General features: G+C 43.5%; 1 protein-coding gene across 27 annotated transcripts in view; it reads left to right on the top strand.

The window, feature by feature from the left end:
* Positions 1 to 22,145, top strand: part of TCF7L2 (transcription factor 7 like 2) — a 176,585-nt gene that overhangs the window by 59,899 nt on the left and 94,541 nt on the right. For 24 of the 27 annotated variants that reach the window (XR_001872999.1, XR_001873000.1, XM_017803906.1 and 21 more), the window contains one exon: positions 3,356 to 3,457. The exons of the other annotated variants lie outside the window; for them this stretch is intronic. Coding sequence is in view for 22 of the 24 variants with exons in the window: in XM_017803906.1 (XP_017659395.1) it covers positions 3,356 to 3,457 (102 nt within the window). In the remaining 2 variants the exon portion in view is untranslated. The remainder of the gene's footprint in view (positions 1 to 3,355; positions 3,458 to 22,145) is intronic. 27 annotated transcript variants of the gene reach the window in all.

Genomic DNA, 22,145 nt, shown 5'->3' with positions numbered 1-22,145 from the left:
CTTTTTTTTCTTTTGCAAATATCCCACCATTGAAGCTGTGGGTTCCCTAACTTGACACAGGCATTGGCTGTGGGCTCTGACCCCCTCTGCTTATCTGACAGACAGAACTTTTTGCCCTTGGCGGGACTGGGACGCTGCTCTGGATCCAGGCCACTTAGTAGAGCTCATGGAAGTTGCTTTGTCAATCCCTTGTGTGTTACTACTTTCCCTTGGGTGTGGTTATTTGCTTTTATTTTGTCTCCCACTGGTGTATTATCCACTGGTGGAAATGGAAGCTGTCCAGATCTGTGCTTGTGTGCAAAACTGAGCCCTCTGGGTTTGGACCATTTTCTGCTGGACTTCATGTGCATGTCCAAGAGGAGAAACTGTTTGTGCTTTAGCCTTTGCACTGTAAGACTTCTTGGATCCTCTTTGGCAGGGGTGGATAAGAGAATGACTTTACTGAGAATCCAGAGTAAGGGTTTTAAAAGAAGAAGTGTAACAATAAGATCTTCTGAAACCTTAGGTCAGCCTGGTGTGGGAGCTGAAAGTACATGCTGAAACTGTGGGCTCTTGTGGGATGAAGGTGGAGTGGGAGCAACCGTACCTTCTTGCTCTGTTTCTTCTAATGGAATTTATTGCTAGTAAAAGCCAGCAGAACTGACAGTCCTGAAAGCTTTGTAATCCCTGCAATAATTACTGACTGGATGGGGTCTGATGTGAGCTTGCCCCTGCTGCTTGTCAAGGCCTCTGTCTGCCCTTGGGGCAATCTCAGAGAAGCCCACGTGTTTCTTGGCTTGTGTTTTAGGGTAGCTGCTGATCTGAGTTCCTTGTGGATTGTCATGGTTGATATCCCAGGGATATTCCAGGGTTGCTTGTGACCATGGAATGGTCATGGACAAATTAAGGTGGTTCATTTATTTTGGTAGGTAATGACTTGGCCATTTCCTGAAATGCCACTGTTCAAGCTGTCAGGTTCTTGTAAGGGCTTCAGCTGTGGCAGCAGTAGGTTTTCACTCTCCAGAATGGTTATGGACTTTGAAGCAGTTGTGTACCATGCAGCACACATCCTGTGAGGACATTTTCCTTGGAAGAAGGGAAAAATACTTCACTGATTGGCTGGAAAGCCTCTGGAAGCCAGTAGAAGCTGCGACCTATCAGGACCATTTCTGCAAATTTGTGTGCCCCTCTATGTGTTGGTGTTTCAATTGCTGTCCAAGAAAAGTGATGAACTTCTGAAAATGCAGCAGTTAACTTATTTAAGAGTGCCATCCGCAAATCTGAAACATATCACATTTCCCCTCAAGTTAAAAAGCTCTCAGTTGGCTTAGGTTTTGGGTCCATTTTCTGTGCACTTGGGTTGGATTTTTATGCACTTTTTTTAAACCACTAAGGGTTAGAAAGTTGCTATAACATCATCTCAACTTTAAAATTTATGTTGTGGTCACATATATTGAGGAACAGGGATTTGATGCAAGTGATCAAGTATGTGGAGGCTTACAGTCGAGTCGTAAGAGTTAGAGATGTCACTTATGGGTAGACTACTTCTGTTTTGTTTGGGTTTTATTTCTTGTTTTTAAGAAGTGCTGAAACATTCTGGTCCACATTGCACAAATCCCAAATGTGAAGATGAATAAAAACAAGACTTCTTGGAACTTGAGGAACTTGTATGGGGCACAAATCCAGAGTATGGGTTTGTTTATTTGCATTCCAGTAGCTCAGAAAACTCAGGCCCTCCAAGCGATGGGAATTGGTAATACATCCTCCTGCTGACTCCTGCTTTTTGGGCACCTCAGTGCCCAGAGTCTTGCAGCAGACAGACCTTCCATGTGAGCAAATGTTTTGCATACACGAGCAAATGTGATAGTGATGTGCTGAAAGCATGGAACCAGATCTCCTTCCTTCCTTCATGGAGATTTAGATACAGCTTCCGTTTTTTCGCCTGGGGTGGCAGGGAGTTGTTTGTGTGTGGTGGTTCTTCAAGATTACTCTTACTTACAAAAAAAAAAGAATGGGTAAACATAACTAGATATTTTCTAGGAATAAATCTGTCAGGTCAACCAGAGTCTAGTGATAAACAGGAGCTTCTGCAGTGACGTGATCTATGGGTACATCTGCTTTTCTTAGTTCTGGGAGGGGGGCTGAAGGTATGTGGCTGTACACATTTCTTCCAGCACAATACAGGGCTTTTCGAGGTCATGTATTAACCTGTGTGCCTAATTGGGACCGCAGCACCATGAAGAGAGAAAAGCTTGGGCTGAAATTACATTTAGATGTACAGTGCAGAAGTCTGTTTGGGCTGACTGGTTTCTCTGTGGGCCTGCTCTTATTCTCTTGTTTGGAGTCAAGCACTTCTGGTGCAGTGATCTGGGTACCAGCTTGAGACTTCACCTGTTTCGTGGAAGCCTTCAGCTCTGCTGCGCGATCCGGCTGAGGTGCAATGACTCCTTCAGTGAGATACAGCAAGAGGACGTGCTTGAGAGCAGAAGTTTTAGGCAGTACTTGATGCTGGTTAAATCTGTGGGAACATTCTGCTCCTTCTTGAAGAGTAGCTAAGCTTTTCTTGCTTTCAAATCAACACCCCCTTATGCTGCAGCCTTGCTGCCTGCGTGTATTTGGCCTGTGTGCCGATGGCTGTGACATAAAGAAGTTGTGGCTGTCCCTGAGCTCTTGGCCATCACGGCTGCACTCTCACCTTTGAATCAGCAACAGGAGAGCTATTAAGTTTGGCCTTGTCATTAAGTTACCCTGTGCAAGCCACTTAAGGGTTGTCTGACAGAAGATATACAAGAAGAAAATAATCCACAGTGACTTCCAGAAACAGTGAGAAGTAGAGAAAATAGGTGCCAAGACTCAGAGATGCTGAGTCATTTTGGGCTAGACCTCTACCTTTGAGGCTCATACAACACAGGGAAGCTCGAGCAGTTGACATGGTGCCTTTGTTGAAAGAAGGCTGACAGATGACCCATTCAGTACTAAGATCATATTCTTAACCCATGATATGTATTTTCCCTCTTCTGAGACTGATATCCACCTTCCTCTCCTTTGTCCCATCCTCTTCATGGTTATGCTATTTTCTTTCTGCGTGGGTTTTATTCTTATAGATTTGCTACAATTAGTAAAATTAATGTAATAATGTCTTTGCAATTTGATATTTTTTTTCTTATTCCTGAACTGTATAGCAGTGGTATGAATTGTTAGTTCTGCACAGATTTTGTCTTCACAAACATGTAAAGTTGTCTTAATTTTTGTTTCAGTTCCTTGCATAAGTTTTAATTTATACTTTTTTTATCCATGTTACCTAAGATTTGTTATTTTTTTTGCCTTTATTTTCTGAACTCATTTTTCTTTCCCCATTTCTGTTTCCTCCATCCAGTATCTGCAGATGAAATGGCCACTGCTTGATGTTCAGGCAGGGAGCCTTCAGAGTAGACAAGCCCTCAAGGATGCTAGGTCTCCATCTCCAGCACACATTGTTGTAAGTAAACACAGAAAGATGTTCTTCCTTTATTTGAAAAAAAAAAAAAAAAGGCATTTGACATTAATGACATTGGTTGTCATCAGTTTTCTTTCACACAGACCAAAGGAGAAATACCTCAAAACATACAAAATCCCTAATGAGTCCATGGTAAAAGGAGGGAATACATTTGTTATTGCTGGACTGTTTGTGAAATTATCATCCATGTGCCTTACAGGAGAGCAGGGAATCAAAAATGCTCTAAATTTGCAGAATTACTTGGTGGCAGTGAAGTCCAATCAGGCTGGTTTACACGTCTGACAGTATTGAACTGAAGAAAGTGAAGAGACAGTCTGGAAAGCATTAGAAAAATCAAAACCAAGCCTGTTCTATGGCCTTAACTGAAAGAAATCTTTTCTTATTGCAAAATCTTGAATGAAGGTTTGTGAGAGTCGGTCAGCATTTTACCTGGGTGAAGGCTCAACAGAGCCACGTTCAACAAAGCATGTGTCCCTTTGTGTTGTGATGACTTCTTATTTAGTGTAAAATGTGTTATCAAATGTTTACTACTACTTGCAAAATATAAAAATCTCTTTATACTGGGCATAACTTTTTAAAATAGCTTTATTTATTAAGTTTTAACAAAATTTTCAAATCTTGGTTAATTTTTCTTGTGCTTCTATTGTAAAAACAATGTTGAGTTTGTAATGTTTGGTACAAATTTACATGAGAGTGGTTTTATTTTACTTTCTAAATTAGCATCCACAGATGGAAATTGTTTGTTTTTATGGTGATATGCAAGAGAGGTGATATGCAATGACCCATTCTCACCCATATCCAGTGTCAGTGCCATCTCAGCTCTGACTGTTCATCTGGGAAATTTATCTCTGGAGAAGATGGCATGTAGTGGGTTAGAATATTTCTTCTGAAATAATTCATCATTAAGTTTTACATGATTTTTTTTCTACTTTTTTGTAACCACTGGATGATAAGGTGAATTCCAGAAAAAGAAACATTAGTTGTTCTTTATCTTTTGCTCTACAGTCTAAAGCTGACAGAGCTAGTAGATTATCCAAGACACACACTGGTTTTGTTAGAAATCTGAAATCATACTAAACATTTTTGAGGAGCTTCTGTTTTCATTGTTGTCTCTTTAAATTGAGGATCGTTAGCCCTTTGTTACAAGTGTCATAGTTCTTTATTTAAAAAGAAAAAAAAAAAGGGATTCCTGTCTTTTAGAATTCACAGCTTCTAAACCATCCCTCAGTCTGTCAGAGAGCAATCAGAACAGGACTGCTATTTGCCCAGTTGGTATCTAGTGCTGGCTGCTTCACTTTTTCAGAATGATTTTCCTTTTCCTTCCCTGGGCTGTCACTGGAGAAAGAGATCAGAGGAAAGATGTGTGGCTGGTTATTCAGAAATCTACAGTCATCAAAACCTGCTATAATCTTATTCTTAATAAGAAATGAACTAGAGTCACTTTCTTACTTGAATTTTCTTTTTTTTTTTAACTTCTGTGCTAGAGGACTGACACAGGACATAGGAATGTTCCTGGGGCTCTGGAGCTGGTGTGGTGCAGTGGTGTCAGGCTTGTAGGAGGTGATGGAGAGGGAGCAGGAGGTTTCTCCTTGGCTAGTTGCAGCCTGGGAGGACAGGCTGAGTTTGGTTGGGATCACCTGACTTCCTACTGCTGAGCATCCACTGTCCCAAAGCCTCTTGCCATTCAGGAGAGCAGGCCTTTAAAAGCCAAAGCAGCTTATCCTACAGGGGGAAGTTGGTTGGGATCGTGCCCCCCCCCCCAGCCCTCTCCATCCCTTCCACCCAGGTGTGGGCAAGGGGGAAACAAGTGGTCAACACAAATATACAAAAAAAGGGTTCAAAAATCACAAATCATTTTGGAAAATGAAGCAAAATCTGCTTCCAGGGAGACTGAGGTTGATCTGCTTTGTATTTTGACCATTTATGGGGTTCTTATGGGTCTCTTTAAAAGCTGTTTCACTCTGCTATTCAATAAAAAGCATATTTACCATAGCAACCACTTAGGCCATGAGGAACATATACTACCTCCGAGATGGAGGCCACCTTCCGAAAGAGCCACAGCTGGCATTTGTAATGTGATCTTTTGTGCTACTTATAATGTTGGAGGGAGAGGAGGCGGAGGAGGGAGCCGGGGGAGAGCAGTGGGTTTTTTGGGGGGGTGGAGGTTCTGCACGGTTTAATGTTTATTTCTAGCAGCAAACTGTTTTGCCTTGTTCTGTTAAAATATATAAATAAGGGGCAGCTTTTTCCACCCTTTTTCTTGGCATCCACCCCAGGCCACATTAATTTTGTGGAGTGAAAATGGTCTTGTTTTTTGGTAAATAAAGTTAGAGCGGGTAATGGCATTCGGGGGAGATGAAGTGGCTGCAGATGCCAGTTGGCCTGGGATGTGTCAGGCATCTCTGGTGTCCCTGTTGCTGCTGCTGCGCCTGCCTACAGCACCTGGGACCTGGCTGCTCTTGCACAAGGCTCTACACCCATTTCTGCATTTGTGAAAACGCGATTAATCTTTTTATGGAACAATGAGGGATATTTCATGGGCATGCTGATGTTTCTGTGCAAGTGTAATGTGGAGGGATAGAAACTGGTTCTCTACCCTCATTACTGTGTTTTGTCTACCCATCAAGTGTACCTGTGCCAGTTTTTCATCTTTAAATCAGTTGGACTGCCCTGAAGATCTGTAGGAAAATGCTAACATCTGCAAAGCACTTCTTATATTTCCCCTGTATCTTAAATCAGGATTTGAGGCCAGTCTTTATAGCTGGATTACAAAGGGAGGAAAGGAGAGCGTAGGGGGTTGTGTTTTTTTTTAAATTTTTGTTTGTTTCCCCCCTCCCTTTTTTTCTTTTTTCTCCCCTTTTTCCTCTCTCTCTTTTCTCTCTCTCTCTTTTCTCTCTCTTTTCCTTTATTTTCCCCCCCTACCTCTTCCCCTTTTTCCCCCCCTTTTTAACTCACTTACTTCTCAGAACTTGGCTGTGACAACCACAAGCTTCATGTCAGAGCTGCAGCCTTTATGCCCAGCTCTGATGAAACTCCTCTGAGTAGTTAAGCTTAATGACTCAGGGCTGCATAACATGACCATCTATAATGTCTTAAGTAAAATCTGTACTATTTGTCAGCCATCCTCCTTTCAGATTTGTTTAAGAACATTAAGTTAAGACTACAAAAATTGAAGCAAAAGACCAGCATGAATAATTTGGCTGAATTGCTGCCTCCAGTGCTGAGGGCTGGGTTAATACTGCTTTTTCATGGTGCTTGAGAGAGTCTCCAAGGCCCATAATGAGAAACAGAATATTAAACTGAAATTATGTTCAGTATGTCTTGAGGAAGGTACAGCATGAGGCTCCATTTAAGACCAATGTATTTATTTGCATTTAGGTGCTTCACTGGTCTGTTAAGATTCTTGCATCTTGCTCTGGCACAGTCATGCTGCTTATCTGTGTCCAAGGGTGAAAGAAAACTGGGGGGAAAATTGTTTTAACAGTATGCTATTAAGCTTGCTAGGTGAAAATTTTGAATGCAACCTGCAGATAGTACTAATATGAGGCTGGGATTTGTTTTAAGTGTTTTTAAGTGTTTTAAGAGGGTTATTTCCCTTCTTTTTTCTGACTTTTGATTTCATTGAAGGTGTTAAAACTTTGTAATTTTAGCAGGAAGTTTTGGATGTAAAGCATACCCTGGCTGGGTGCTTCCAAGCTGCTCTAAGGGGGTAGAGTGCTACTTGTCCTGAAATCCCACATTCACTGTGCACCTGATCTGATCCACATGTGTGCTACCACCATGGTGATAAGGATGAGAGATGAGTGCCCTAGGAGTAGGAGTCTCATATGAACATTTTCTGTTGCAGTGTGGACAGGCAAGTGAAAATGAGCATGGTATGTCTGTTCAAGATCTCAAAAATCAGCTCACTGCAGCTATCAAGCTCCTTTAAAACCATTTTTATCTCTCTACATTCCTACAACCATAAGGAGAAACCCAGTGCTGTTCTTCCCTGTCCTCTGCAAAGTAAACAGTGACTTGACCATACCCTGTCTTGGGCAAGAGTGTGGGGTGATTGACCAGTCCAGGGATCCTACCTCCTGCAGACTGTACAAAGGCTTGCTTTTAGCCTCCTTTGCATCAGATAGAAACATTGAGAACCTGAAATGATGGTGTATTGGTACAATAAATTTCTTATAAAACAGTTAAAAGGTTTAAAAACTTTCCTCATTTTGAAGTAAATGTAAATGTTACCTTGAGGTAACAGGACTTCCAGTACTTTTTGGCCTGGGTTTTCTAATATGTAATGAACACAGTCATATTGTAGACGGAATCCCGAGGAACAAAGAATCACTGTGCAGTGATTCTGCACTGTGTATCTAATTTTTTTCTTTTTTTTTCTTAAGAAAGTAAAAATCCGTTTTCAAAATATATAACAACCAAAACTGAAGGCAAAACCATCTGAAACATACTGAGTGTTCTCAGCCATTTTGAATTGCCTGGACAACCAGCATCTGGGACTGCTTGATGGTTTGGAGAGATAAGGATTTTTTTTCCCAGAGTAGCTGAAATTGAAGCTGCACAGTCTGCCCTGCCTGGTCCTGAATTTTTTTATTTTATGTGGTTTATACTTGTGCACTTTAGGGGGCGGGGGGGAAAGGCAAATATCTACAAGTAATAGCTATTTTTTTTCTTAGCTAGATTTTAAAATGCACCTACAGTGTCACAGAAGTGACCATGGGCCAGAAGTGGGGTGTCTCTAGATGTATATGTGGTCCTGTATGCATAGAGCCATCTGCAAGTGTAATCTTGTAACTTCCACTCACAGTGCCCCAAGAGAGCTTTTAAAGCTCTTGCTTTGTTTGTCTTTAATGTTCTGCTGTAGTGAGGTTGCTCTTCCTCTGCAGTAACCTCTTGAGATGTTCTGGGATTCCAGGCCATGTGTGCTCATGACAGGACATCGTCTTCCCTCCCTCCCTAGAGATCTGCAGGGTGATAAAGAACATGGTAACGATATGGGGGAAAGGACTTGGGTGGGCATCATTCTTGTCAGCGCCTGGTATTGAGAGGGACACGTGTGGGAAGGAGGAGAGGGCTGTGCATCTGAGCTGCACCCAGTCAGTCTCTGGTGGCTGTTAGGTCACACCTTTGGGCATGGACCTAATATGCAGATCCCTGAGACTTACACTGCAGAAATACCCATGCAGACCTAATTGGAAAGCTCCTTTAGTGACTCTCTCCTTTTTAAATGCTCTATACTTTATTTGGCTAATTGCTCTGGCAGTTGCAAAGTAAACAAAATGTTTCATTAATACATGCCCAAAAGTGCACATACATCTTGTCCTGAGTTTTTGGAGCTGCATGGAATTAAGCCACAGAACAAATTAAACTTGCTGAGAATTTTGTGGCTAAATCTTTCACCACTAATTCCTTTTGATTTTTTTTTTTTTGGTTGAAAAGGGTTGTGTTCAAAGAAGTCTGTGTACAAACCAGAATGTTTAGGGCTAAGTATAGAATTCACCTACCGGCAGCCCAATAAAATTATTTTGGATGAATTCCTATAACACACACCCTTTATATGCAGTACCCATTAAATATGAATGGAAGCCTAGTGCTTGGTTTGTGTAGAGCACAGGAGAATTGCAGGCTCCTTAAAAGTAATTCACTTGGTAATTCAATATGTTTGCAAAATAGTTCAGACTTTAGGGGACTACTTCGTGTCCTTGTGTTTACTCTGTGACACAATGTCCGTCCTCTACAGACCTTGTTTCAGTACTGGAGGTAACTCCTCTGCTCTAATGCTGAGACTGGGGGAAATGCGTAGGCTTGTACCTCTTACTGTGAAGTGAGCAGGAATTTAATGCTTCTGCAAACATCAGTCAGCACTAAAGCACCGTCAGAAGACACCTTGGGGCTGGATTGGCAGCTGGGATGAATTGTCACGCTTGGTTGTAGTCAGGAGATCTGTGAGTAGCTCCAAGAACTCTGAAGTATTTGGATGCTGGGATATTTCAGCTGTGAATAAATGCTCTAAAATGTATAGTACTGCCAACCCAATTGTTCTAGGATCATGAGTCAGGCCTCAAAAGATCATGAGGATTTGTGCGGGGGGGGGGTTGTGTGTTGGTTTTGTTTGTTTTCTGTTTCTTAAATAATGCATTTTTGTATTCTCTTTATTTGTTCTGTTTCCTGAGCCTGCAGGGTATACTCTGCTCATTCTCAAACTTTTCTCTACAGTAGTTCAGGAGCTTGCTGTGTGCTGTAAGCGGAGGTTCCTTCCCTAAACACTTGACTTCAAGGCTACCCCACCTTGAAAAATAGCAAGTATTGCTAGGCTGGCTATAAAGCTGTTGGAAGTAGCAACCCTAAGCATTGCTCCAGGAGAAGGCAGCTGAGTAGGGGTGTTAGGATATGCTCAGCACAATATGTTGAACATCCATTTCTTGTGAATCACCTGGCTTGACTTCGGGAGAGACTAGTCCTTGATGCTGACAAAGGCTCTGGCTCATGAATACAGGGGTGGGATACCTTGTGATGGCTGCAGAGCTCCCAGGCAGGACCAGGCTCCCTTGACATTACTGGGGACAGCTCAGCAGATCCTCCTGAAGCAGCAGGTTTATAGCCCAGGATATTGCAGTGAATCAGCCTCAGTTTTGGTTTCCTGAAGGGGCTGTGCGGTCTTGCACCTGAGATTTGGCGTTTTTGTTTGTCATAGCACACCGATATATACCTGTATGTCTCTGACATACCTGAGTACTGAAACTCTCTGGGTAAAGGGGAAGCAAGATAAAATCTTGCTTATCAGAGATCCTTAAGAAATCTGTAACTGTGCTGCGTTCAGTGTGGTTGGAAGTGCATCTACTGCAGGATTCCTCATTGTATCTTTTGTTTATAAAATCCTCCCTATGTCCTGAATGTGACAAAAATATGATCCCTAAATTCTGTCCCCTTTTGACTAGCTAGTCTGGAATACAATAATACAGAGAGCAACACTTTAAGGTAGAAACGTACACTAGGAAGGTGGTTTAGGAGAGTATTTCAGCACAGAGGAGCGCAGGTTGCATTTTGGATTCAGTCACATGGTAGTTCATGGTTTGCTGGAGCATGTGTGTTAAATGAACTTCTGGGGACTTGTGTGGGCCTAAAATTAAATATCGGCGAGCAGTCAGCTCTCCCGCAGAAGAGCGGATGTGCCAAGAGGAACGGAGAGAATACAGACAGTCTGTCCCCAAAGCCCTGGGCGGGTTCAAGGACTGCAGCAGCAACAGCTTGGCCTTGGCAGCAGGCGAAGAGCCGCAGCAGCGCTGGGTGATGCTGGAGAGCCAGATGGGTGAGCCTGTCAGATCAAAGATGATGTGTACCGAGGGTGGCAGACTTGGCAGGGCCGCTCATTGCAGGTTCTCCTCCCCGCGCACCCTGTCTGCAGCTGAAGTTTGTGGCTGGATTCAATCTGGAGCTTAGAGAAGTAGGTATTGAATAATGCAACCTCATCTGGAGCCAGAGCCTGCGCTGACTGGAGCGGGAGCAGCTATCATGGGTAGAGCAGAAGATTTAATGGGTCTAATATGGCTCTGGCACCATTTTTTCCCAAATTTCTAGAACCACAGTCTTTCCTTTCCAGTACAGCTTTGGGCCAGTTGAGGCAGAATGTGAAAGCCCAAATATGCAGTCGAAGTAGCTGTCTCAGAATAACTATTCCCCATTATCTCTCCATGCGGCCACTCTTATTCAACAGTAAGAGGTCCTTTGTGTGGTTTAGCTTAATCCGCTTTGGAAACGGATTAAGCTAAATCTCACAAAGAAACTCTTAGCACTGAATAACAGTGTCCACACGGAGAGATAATTCGAAATAGTTGTTCTGCATTTTTCAATTCACACTTGAGCACAAAAACTTTCCTGCAGCAGATGAGTCCACTTGAATAGGAACCGCCTATTTTCTGTCTAAACAAGGTCTGTGTACTGTGTCCAGGTGCTGTAGTAAAGTAAATAGCATGTATTTATCATTAAAAAGAAAAGAAGGAAGCTGGCATTGCTGGGCTCAGGACCATTTCTTTGCCAAATTGCTCAAGCCCAGGATTATTGCTTTTCTCACCAGTTTGTGTGGTTTGGGATTAGGTTATTCATGGGATACTTTACTTTCTGGACTATATAGACATCTCTGCTCTGTCCTATGGAAGAAACTGGAGCTGCCTTACAAGCTGTTGCATAAAGAGAAGGAAGGATGCTTTCTCCTCTGCCCTCTGCAGACCTGTTTGGCAAAGGGAAGACCCATTTTGGAAAGCCTTTGGGGAGTTAGAGATGTTACAAACAACAAGGATTGATGCCTTCATACAACAGTCTCCCACCCCTAATCTCTCCCCAAACAATGTTCTGTGCCTATTTTCACAAAACAAAGCTAGAAATTATTGTCAAACAGACTTGGGGTTTGGGCTGGCGACGGGGGTCTGGTTCCAGGGGAACTTGCCTTTGAGGCTTCACTTGTACCTGACAGATACCTGTGAGTAAAATCATTCAGCACTTTCCCAAGATGGGGAAGCATTGCTCACTCTTCTGTTTCACTAGTGTGTCCAGAAAAGATGTCAAGTAACTTTCCCAAATTTGTTTTGAAAAACTGATGATTTCTGCATCTGGATTTTAGAGGGAAGCAAAAAAAAACCCTGTAGCCCCACAGGAAAGCAAACAAAAAAAAAGGAAAGTGAAGTAGTTTTTGAAATCTAAACCTTAAATCCTAACATGTATCAGACCTGAGAGGAAAGTTACTTCTGGTGTTAGATGCTATCAGGACACTGTGTATCTATGAGTCCTTGTGTCAGATGTACTTTATGTCTCATCTCTTGGAATTAGTAAGTTTGGGGAAGCTGAACCAGTCCTTTCTCTACCTTGGCAAGCAGTAGCCATGCACCCTGACTTGAATCTGTAGAAGTGATATATACAAAATGAGAAATAGGCTGGTAGTGGGTCCTGGACATGCATGTTTTGAGCGCACACGTTTGTGTGTATACAAAAGGAAGGATGCTTTCCGAATAGCCTCCCTGATGGAAGAAGTAACCAAATCTTTGGTGTTGTTTTTTGGTTTGTTTTTTTTTTTTTTTTGCAACCCCATCTCTTTACCTTCTTGGTGCAGATTAAGGACCTGATGGTGTCCCTGGACCCTGCAGAAAGAGGTGGGTCTGTGCTAGTTTCCTAGGAGAGGCGAGTGGTTCTCTAACATGCATTTTTCCTGTTGGCACGACTCAAAGACTTCTTAACTGCTATTACTGTGGAAACTAGCTTCCCCTTCCTTTTTACTTTTCAGGCCTTGGTTCAAGAAATCATTAAACATGCCTCAATGTCCATCAGTGTTCAGGACAACACTTAAGTTTGTGCTCAAAGTATTGTCTTCTGTAATGATGCTTTTCTGAGCCGAAGTGCTGGAAATGAGCATTATATGAAATAAAATCCCTTGCTGTGAGATAGTTGTGACCTCTACCTGTCCTCCATCTAGCAAGTGCTGAGAAAGGAGAAAGGGAGAGAGGGAATAGCATGTCCTGAACTCTTCTCCCCTGGAGCTTGTCCTTATGCTGATGTATTTCTTCCCAGGGCTGTAGGAGGAGTAGTAGAAGACAAGCTGAAGCAGGGTTTACTTCTCTTGTTGCTCATCTGACCACTGGAAAATGGGCAAAAATCTATCCATGGTCTCCTCTCCTGGCTGGAAAAGATAGTGTCTGGGAGAGGAAAGACAAAAGAAGACAATTTTGCCCCATTCTATACCTGCAGAGCTCTGCAGTGTTAGTATTGAGTGTTGTTGGGGATGCGACTGACATATAATAAGGAAATGGTGTTTTACAGAGGAAGGCAGAGAGGAGGGACCTGAAGTCCTCCAGACTTTCCTAGTGTGCACTTACGGCTGTGAACACTTCTCCTGCCAAGCAGCTGCATGGAAGCAGTATCATTAGAAAACCCCAAATGTCTGCAGTGCTGTTTTCCCTGGCGGCAGAACTTCTGTCACTGCACGTTGGGCATGTCTACGTGGTTAGTTAATATGAAGCAAGCAAAGGCTAGAATTGCTAAAGCTGTAGGTGCTCCACATTGACTCCCCTCTCAATGCTTTTCAGGCACATTGGTCTCTTTGGAGGGAAGTCATTTACTGAACATGAAATAACCTGCTCCTCATTAAAGGGCTCTGATGTCCAGGTCGGGTTACTTTGGGATAAGCTCTGGTGTGAATCTGAGGCATGCTGGTTGCTCCACAGTTGCTGCCCGGGGGATAAGCATGAGGTAGCAGCTGCCATTTGGTCTGAAGGCGTCCAGAGCCAAGCACGTGGCCGGGAAGTTACGGAGGTGCTGTAAGACCTCGGCGAGACTCACCCTGCAGTAACTTGTCCTACTCATCATGCCCAGAGCACGTCCAGGGAGCGTCCACTCACAGTAGATGGACTGTTAAGCTCCGTTGCTGCGTAGGCAATCACTTGGCCACTTCAGATCACTTCGTTGGGGAATCTGTGGGATGAGTGAACAGTGAGAAGATGTGAGGGAGCAGCCCCAGCACTGGTGGGAGTGGAGAACGGCCAAAGAGCTGGCGCTGTGTTTTCTTCTGGCCAGCTCAGCTGCTGCTCGCCTGGGCATCCCTCTGGGCTTGTGACTCTTAAATTAAAGCATCATCCTGCTTCCCTTCACTGGTGGTTGGGATTGGGTACCTTAGTCTGGTACCCTTCACAAGTGTGTTTCAAGCCTGATGGTTACTTCTCCCCATGTTTCAGTTCTGTGATTGTATAAGGAGTAGGTCAAAGTGCTTGGTGCAAATTAAAGGTAATTTCATTATCACTTTGTTGTTACCTGTATTTAGGAAGATCTAATAGGCAAGCTACTGTCAGAAAAGCAGATTGTTGTCCCTGCCTTAGATTTCCCAGATCCAGGGGAGATGGGGCTGTGCAGTGCAAGCCACGGCAGGGGTTGAGTTGCTGTACGCATGTGGTGTGACGGGCACCGTATGCTCACGTCCTTTTCCCAGAAAGGTAGCGTGTTCTGCATATCAGATCATGGCAAAGCTGGAAGCGATGTACAGCTCCCCTGAGTCTGAGTTCACAGTCCAAACTGGTAGGCTAGCCTGTCTTTGACATGCATATTTAATGCTGTAAGTTATCTTTGCATATTTTGCTGGAGGGGACTAAAGGCAAAAAAACCCCAACAGTTGCTCACCTGTCCTTCAGCACAGGTGAGCTTTGCACTTTTTCCCTTGGACATCTGTGAGACTTTTAAAAGAGCATCATGGGTTCCTGACATCAAAGAGTTAATAGCAGTGAGTGGGTACAATAGCTCATTAGGACTTAAACGTGGGCTGCAAACTCAGAAATCTTGATAATTTTGGTCTATAAGGACACTGAACTTTCAACCCTAGTTCAGCAATAATAAATGCCTGTTAAGTAAGGCTTCCTTTTATGAAGAGAGGGTGGATGGATGCATTTCAATGGGCTTTAAAAGTATTGCTACTTGTTTCAGCGTCTGCTGGCCGAATGCATCCGGGCATAGGAAGGCATTTCAAGATCTGCACAAAAAGCACTTTAAAGTATAACCTTTGTGAGCATCTTAGCTAAACCTGACTGCAGCTGGAAGTAGCAATTTATTTATTTATTTATTTATTTGCAAATATTTTTTCTTTCAAAGTTGCTTTAAAAACAAACAAAAACCAAAAATAAACCTGTGAGCAATTAAATGAAAATGCAGGTTTGAAACTTTGACCCAGAGTGAAAGGTGGCGGTGTATGTTTGCCTTTTGCATGGATGTTTTCATAACCAAATATGTTACTGCTGGTTTTTAAAAGCAGGGAAGGTGAAGCTGCACTTTGGGATAGAGCTCAGGCACTTGCTTAGGCTGACAGCCTGGAGGAGAGGGGCTCAGGCACGTAGCCGTTCTCCAGCCCCTGCTGGCTGTGCCTGTAGGAATCCCAATGAGGAGCTAAAAAATTTTTAGCAGCCCTTTTGTTTACCTGTAAAAGGTTTCTACAGACATTATGGGGACTAAACTTTGAAACAAATCACGGGGGGCTGCAAGTCACCACAAGTTACAATCTTCCTTGCCTTTAGTTTGCAGGTCCTCCTTCTGCTGAGGTCCTACGTGAGACTCAAAGTTGTGTGTGTGTGTGTGTGTGTGTTTTACCTCGCCTCTCAGAGAGCACGAGAGAGACCTCCGTGAAGAGAGTGACAGGGTTTGATATAAACCAGCAGGACTGCATTGCTGCCATTATTCGACAGTAAACCCTTTCACAATGCCATATGCTGTGCATTCCAGCGCAGCAGCGGAGGGTGTGATATAGTTAAAGCACACTCAGCAAACAGGAAACACTGGTGACCGCTGTGTGTGCTTTTCATGGAGATAAAGTATTGAGAGCGTAACGAAGAAGAAAAAAGTGCTGGGAATGGGGGGAGAGGATGGCAGGGGTGAAGGAGAGGGATGTATTTTGGGCCTGACGCTCTGGTCATTATGAAAACGCAGGCAGGAAGTGCAGCTGCGAAGCAGCCAAGAAAGCGCTGCTTTGCTCCAAGATGTTTGTTTTAGTCCATTGCATGTATTTTCTAGTTTGCTGCTGGGTAGCGGGAGTGGGTGTGTGTGGTTTGTTTTTTGTTTTGTTTTGTTTTGTTTTTTTCCCTGGGTGTTTTTTTTCCTTTCTTTTTGTTGTTTTGTTTTTTAATTTTCTTTTTTAAGTTCCTGCTACCCTGGCTTAGTATCCAAGTCCCTTCCCCTCTACCCTACCCTGGTTAATTATGAAAGGCTATTTTAAGGAGTACAGTAATACACATTTCATGCTCCAGGAAAATGCGAACATCGGTGTTTAACTTAAGCACGGTTATTTTCCGGGCAGTGGCTCTGCAAAAGGCATTGCAAAGCCTCCTCAGAGTTAGGAAGTCGCTATTGCAGGGCAGAGAGGAAGGCAGGGGGATGGGACCAACAGGTCCTCGGATGGGGAGAGCTCTGAATCATAAACATGCCATAGCTTTAATAAAATAAATGAAGTGGAGCCTTTTCAGACGAGGGCAGACTGTATTGGGGCAAGCCGTGCTTTTAGCGTTGGGAGTGAAAATTGACAGGCTGAGAACTGGGACATAAACAAAAATGTCAGTCCCTGGGAGTCTTGTTCACTGGACAATGTCTCAATTGTTTCAGTGATTTTTCGCAGGCAGCAGGGGATAGTGGGAGATTTAACTATTTACCAGCCATGCAGGAGCTTGAGGTGCTTGCAGAATGAAGTAGTAGTGGAAAAGAACAATTTTTGTTTGGAAATGATTAAGCATGTCAGTGGGCGATAAGGGAAGGTCACACTGTTCTCTGCATACTTGTCTGCTGTTGAAGTTGGGCTTTAAGCTTCTTTAATTTTGTTTAGGTTTTTCTCCTTGCTTAGAAAAATGTGTTTTGTTTCTTTCGCCCTCCCCGTCTTAATTTTTTTGCTCTTTATCAGGAAAAATGAAAAAACGTGTATAAGGTGTTACATTTTTTTTTTAATTAGTATTTCTTCATTAAATGGATCACAGGCAAGCGTGGTATGTTAAAGGCTGACTAGATTATTTGGAATAGTCTGAGATGTGAGATAGGGAATGCCCTTTATTTTATTAACTGCTTTTCAGTTTTGCTGAAGTCTCAAAAAGCCACCTTCAAAGAAGGCAGAGGAAAGGCGAGGAGCTTAGTTGTCTCATCATACTTTTGCTTTATTTATTATAAAAACAAACATTGAAACGTGTTGCATACTAGCCCAATGTGGGCAGGGTCCAGAAAGCTGTAACTGGTAATTCTTTACTCATCAGATTTTGAATGTGTGTTTTGTTGTGGGCAGGGGGGAGGAGGGTGAGATGCAAACCAAAGTTGCTTCTTCAGGGCGCAAAAGCTGTTGAGGTTTATTTGCAGGAAGATAAACCTCTTTTAATAAAACGTGGGTCTTGCCTCAGTTGAATGAAGTTGAAACATTTTGCAGGCTGGAAGCCAACTCACTTGGTGTGCAGCAGCCCAGTATTAAAGGTCTGGGATGCGCTGAGGTTGCTTTAACTTAATTTACGGAATAATAATGTATCCCATTTTTTTATCCGTGCATCCTCCGGCTGCTTTGTGTTCGGATGCATGTTTGCAGTCCTGCACTTTCTCCTGCTTTCACATTTCTCCTTCCCCAGCCTCCATCCCCTGCCTGCAGGCAGCCATCCCTCCCGGAGGCAGGAGGCCGGGAGCAGCCCAGGACTCTCCGCCGCCTTCCTGCCGGGCAGGAAATTGCCTCCTCCATGACTGTGCTCATGGGCAGGCTGCTCCCAAAGTTCCTGCTTGGGAGATACGCTCTCCTGTGTGATAAGGATGGGGAAAGTAAGCTGTTGGTTTCCAGATGCTTCCCTGTGTGGTTGACACAGATGGGAGAGAGGGAAGAGGTAAAAATAACGTCAGTGTCCTATTTGAAACAGGCTGTGTCTCCAAAGGCCAGAGTAAGGAGAATAAATTGCTACTCTTCTTTGAGTCTGGTCAGGACAAGATACTGGGCACTGAAAACACACTCTAGATCTTCTGTGGAAAATCTGGCTCCGTGTGTTTTGAATTGATGTTGGTTTCAGAGATCTAGAAAAAAAAGTTGACATGTTGGAGGAGTTGCTTCCCTGGGAAAGGATCTTGTGTAGAGCTGGATTTAATAATTTATAATTAATCATGCATGCAGCGAAATAAATTGCTCTTCCTGTTACTTAAGAATCACTGAAGAGATCGTGATTTTTTGTGAAACTTTGTTTGTTACTCATGCACAAGTCTCAACATTTTGCCTTGGAGATCATCCACAAGCAGTTCCTGAGCTGGCTGGTGTTGGGGCTCCTGAGCAGGGATTGGGGAACATGTGATGCGTTTCCGTCCCCTGGGTTGAGCAGTGAGTGATACTCTTTAATTAATAAAAGTTTATTTTCCATGAAGGTTCTCCAGTACTTGCATAAAATTCACTGTCTTGGCAAGTGTCCTTACCACTGAATTCGTTTGCTGGTGTAGTCAGAGAAAGCAGTTAGATTTGTCACTTAATGAATCTCTGTTATTTGTTACAGAGCACATCATAATGCTGATCTAGCTCGGGTTGCCCTGGTTTTGTGTGTTATAAACACAGAGGGAAAGAAATCAGTATTTTGAAGGATTTTCTTAGGACTCTTGAAATTTCCACACCTTTCCAGTCATGAATAACAGTCAACTTTGATTTGAAAATAAACTCATTACTTATAATAACAGCCTACAGGAGATCTCTGCTTCCCTGCTCCTCCCCATCTCCTAGAGAGACTTAACTGCTGTTCCAGGTGAAACAATGCTATTTTTAGTGCCATTGCAGAACATCTTCACAAGATGTCTGCTATACAGCTGTACAGCACATCTATGTGTCTGTTTACTTGCCACAGTAGTTTTCAGGGCTGTGTTTTCTTAGACAGCCCAATGAGCGAATATTTAATTTTCTAGTTTAGATGAACTGGTAAGTGGGGAGATATGGGAGCACTGAGGAGAAAATGCTGTTTATAGCTGTATGTGGTGTCTATAACCCTTCAGGGCACACTCAAGGCAGCTCAACTGTCCAGGATGAACAACATCTTTAACCTTCTCTTATGTTATTAAGGTTTTGGTGAAGTGTAATCAACAGGTCATCTGCTCTGCTTTGTCTCCCACCCTTGCTTTAGGACGTGCCTGGACGAGCCCATGGAGCTTGGGCATCATGTGCTCTCATGTCCCTTTCACCTTGCAGGACCTGAATCCTGCTCGTGGAGTTTGGGAAACTAGCAAATCAAGAAACGGGCTAAGTCACCCTTTGTGAGAGTTGGTTGTTGTTTACCTGCCTTCTGGAATGAGCATGTGCTGCGTGGTGTAAGGATTTGAATACTTCTTGTTGCCGTGCTTCTTCTGTGAATACTGACCCAGCCTGGTGAGATACAGGTGTGTGGTGGTGGTTCAGTGAAGGGCTCAGAGGAACACTCCTGTTCTTCTGATTGGGTGTTTAGGGGTGTGATTGAGAGCTGCCACAGGTTTGAGATATGGTCACTGAAGTGGGAAGCAATCCCTTCCCCTGTACTGTCAACAGGAGAGCTGTACCCGTCTGAAGGGATGAATAGATGGCTCTGCACCAGTGCTGCTCTTGCTGTACTACAAATTGCTCCTGTTCCTCTGAGGAGGGAGGAGAGAACTTTTAAATATCTCTTTTGCTGCTTGAATGTTTTCCCAGTGGAATCTCAGGGTAAACATGTATTTTTGGTTTGTCCGGAGTCTTCCCTGTGGGCCACTTCTCACCAGCATCTGCTGCACCCACATGTGGAGGTGCTGGTGGAAGTTCTAGATAATAGTACTTTGCACTTATGTAGCACTTCATGTTTCCAAAGTGCCATACACACCCCAGGCTCCCTATCAGTCCCTAGGGGAAGATGGAGCTCGGTATTATTACCTTCATTTATGGGCAGAAAAGCTGAGATGTGGAGAGGTTAAGTGGTTTGCTCAAGCCCACAGAACAAGCCTGTGTCAGCTCTCAGATGAGTCTTGGAATTTTTCTGGCACTTGCTGTCATTGTGCAATCAGCTGGAGTGTGTTGCCCTATGAGATGATCCTTGTCAAGCATCTTTGCAACTTTGTGCAAAGCCCTTTGAAGTGTGCAGAGGAGACCCTGCTTTGGACACAATGCTGATTGCTTCTGTTTATTTTAACATACACTTAGAGGATATTTTAGAAACCCTTCCAAGAGCTAAAAAAGCTACCTTCAGTGGAGAAAAGTTCAGACTAAAATACTGTTCAGCTAGTGGTGGTATCTCATTGTGCTAGGGAGGCTGTGAAGAGCTGTGTAACCCAGCCCTGAGAAGCACCTCATGAGGTGAAGCAAAGCAGTTCTTCAGTATCAGCAACTTTTTACAGCTTTTAGGGAGGGAAGGCACAGCAAGAGGCTGCAGTCTGCAAGAAATGAGAAACAATGCTTCATCTACGCATTGGATTGCTCTTGAGGAACTACTTCATGTGTGAGGATGCTTTTGTTGGAGAATAAGAGTGCCTCTGCCTAGCACAGAGTAATTTGCTTTCAAAGAAGATAAGCTAAACTGGGAAGATGCTGTTAATCTGAAATTGTGGGTCCTGCATCTGTATTTGATCTAGAATAGATATTCTCATTTAAAATTGCTTTGTGTATTCTAGATTGATTTATCTCTTTCATATGGAGATGAGACCTCATCTCTCAAACCACAGTTTGTTTGAGATACCAAAATTACCAAATTATTCAGTGGGAATGTCAGGCAACTCTCTCCCACTGTTAAATGGTGCAGATTTTCAGATGGACCATTTCTGATACTCTATTAGGATGGGTTTGAATGGGCAATATCTGAATTATTTTCCTAGATGCCCAGCACCGAAACTGGCTGTGTCTGTTTACAGTCTTGCTCTTCTAAAAGAAATGAACGAAACTAGGCTGGAGAAACATACAGGGAAACAATGTTGAGGTTCCAGAGGAAGTTATTGGAGCGGTGTCCTTGGTCTCCCAAAAAGCTAAGCCAGAGGGCTGGCTGGGCACAGGCTTCATGGCTGCCAGGCGGGATAGGGCTGCGGGGCCATGGTTCAGCAGGAATGCCTGTGCGTCAGTGGGAAACCACAGGGCGTGGTGCGGAGCCGGCGCTGCCGGGGAACTGTGAGGACAATGAGCCTGTGGTAGGCATTCGGTGATACTAGAGAGCCCAAGCTAATCTTGGTTTCATGTGGCGTGGTCTGTTTGGATTAAAATACAAGGGTCGGGGTTTGTTTTTTCTTTTTATTTTTTTATTGCTGGCTCTGCCATCAGCTAGTCTAGCGTCTCAGAGCTCATCGTTTAATACCTTCGTTCCACTGAGAAAGCAGGAATAGCCTTCCCATGTACACACTTTAAGGTGGAATCAGCATACGTAGGCCAATTTCTGAACTTTACACCAAGCCCTTATACCCAGTTGAGTCATTGCATTTGTTTTTCAGGCTTTTAATTTTCTGTTTCAGTGGTGGAAATATGCCTCTTCTGAGCTGGCTTTGGTGACACGTCCCCTGCAAATATCTTCTTGCAGTGGTGAGGGACCCTGGCAGAGCACCCAGCAAACTCTTAAGAGAGTGTTTTGGTCCCAAGCCCATCTGAGCGGTGGCTTTCAGCAGTGCCACTTCTTTGGCTGAATCCAGATCATAAGGTTGAAGACTGATCATGTGTTGTTTTCTGGGACTTCCCCCCTACCTTGCCCTGTGGCTTGTTTGTGTGACACCACAGGGAGCAAAGGCATTGTATGTTATCACATTGCGTGTTCAGCATTCATGGACGGCAGTCAGAGATGTACCTCCGTGCTCTGAACTGTTACACCGCGGTGAAGGATGTCATACGGTGTCCAGAGCTGTTTCCCCTTCCCCCACCGCCCCACATGCCAAAATAAATATCTGATATGAAAGTCAAGGTACAGAAGCCAGCTGGATTGTACAAAAGGTCCTGTCTCCTTTCTGCTGTGGTTGTTATTTTTTTAATATAATTTTCCTGATGGGTTGAGTGGCTGTCTACAGTAGAATAAAGGGATGGAGAAGAGATTTTGGCGTTTCTTTGAGCAGTAGCATGTTCCTTCTTTGAAAACCGGAATTTTTTTTTGTTTGTTTGTTTGCTTTTGGTTTTTTTGTTTATCTGCTCATTTTGGGCTTTATATGTTTTTTTCCTCTCTGCTTTCACAAATGGAGGAGAGGAGAAATTGTGTAC

The sequence above is a fragment of the Lepidothrix coronata genome, unplaced genomic scaffold (genome assembly GCF_001604755.1).
Source record: "Lepidothrix coronata isolate B3197 unplaced genomic scaffold, Lepidothrix_coronata-1.0 Scaffold8, whole genome shotgun sequence".
NCBI lineage: Eukaryota > Metazoa > Chordata > Aves > Passeriformes > Pipridae > Lepidothrix > Lepidothrix coronata.
This window is presented reverse-complemented; position numbering and strand designations above follow the sequence as displayed.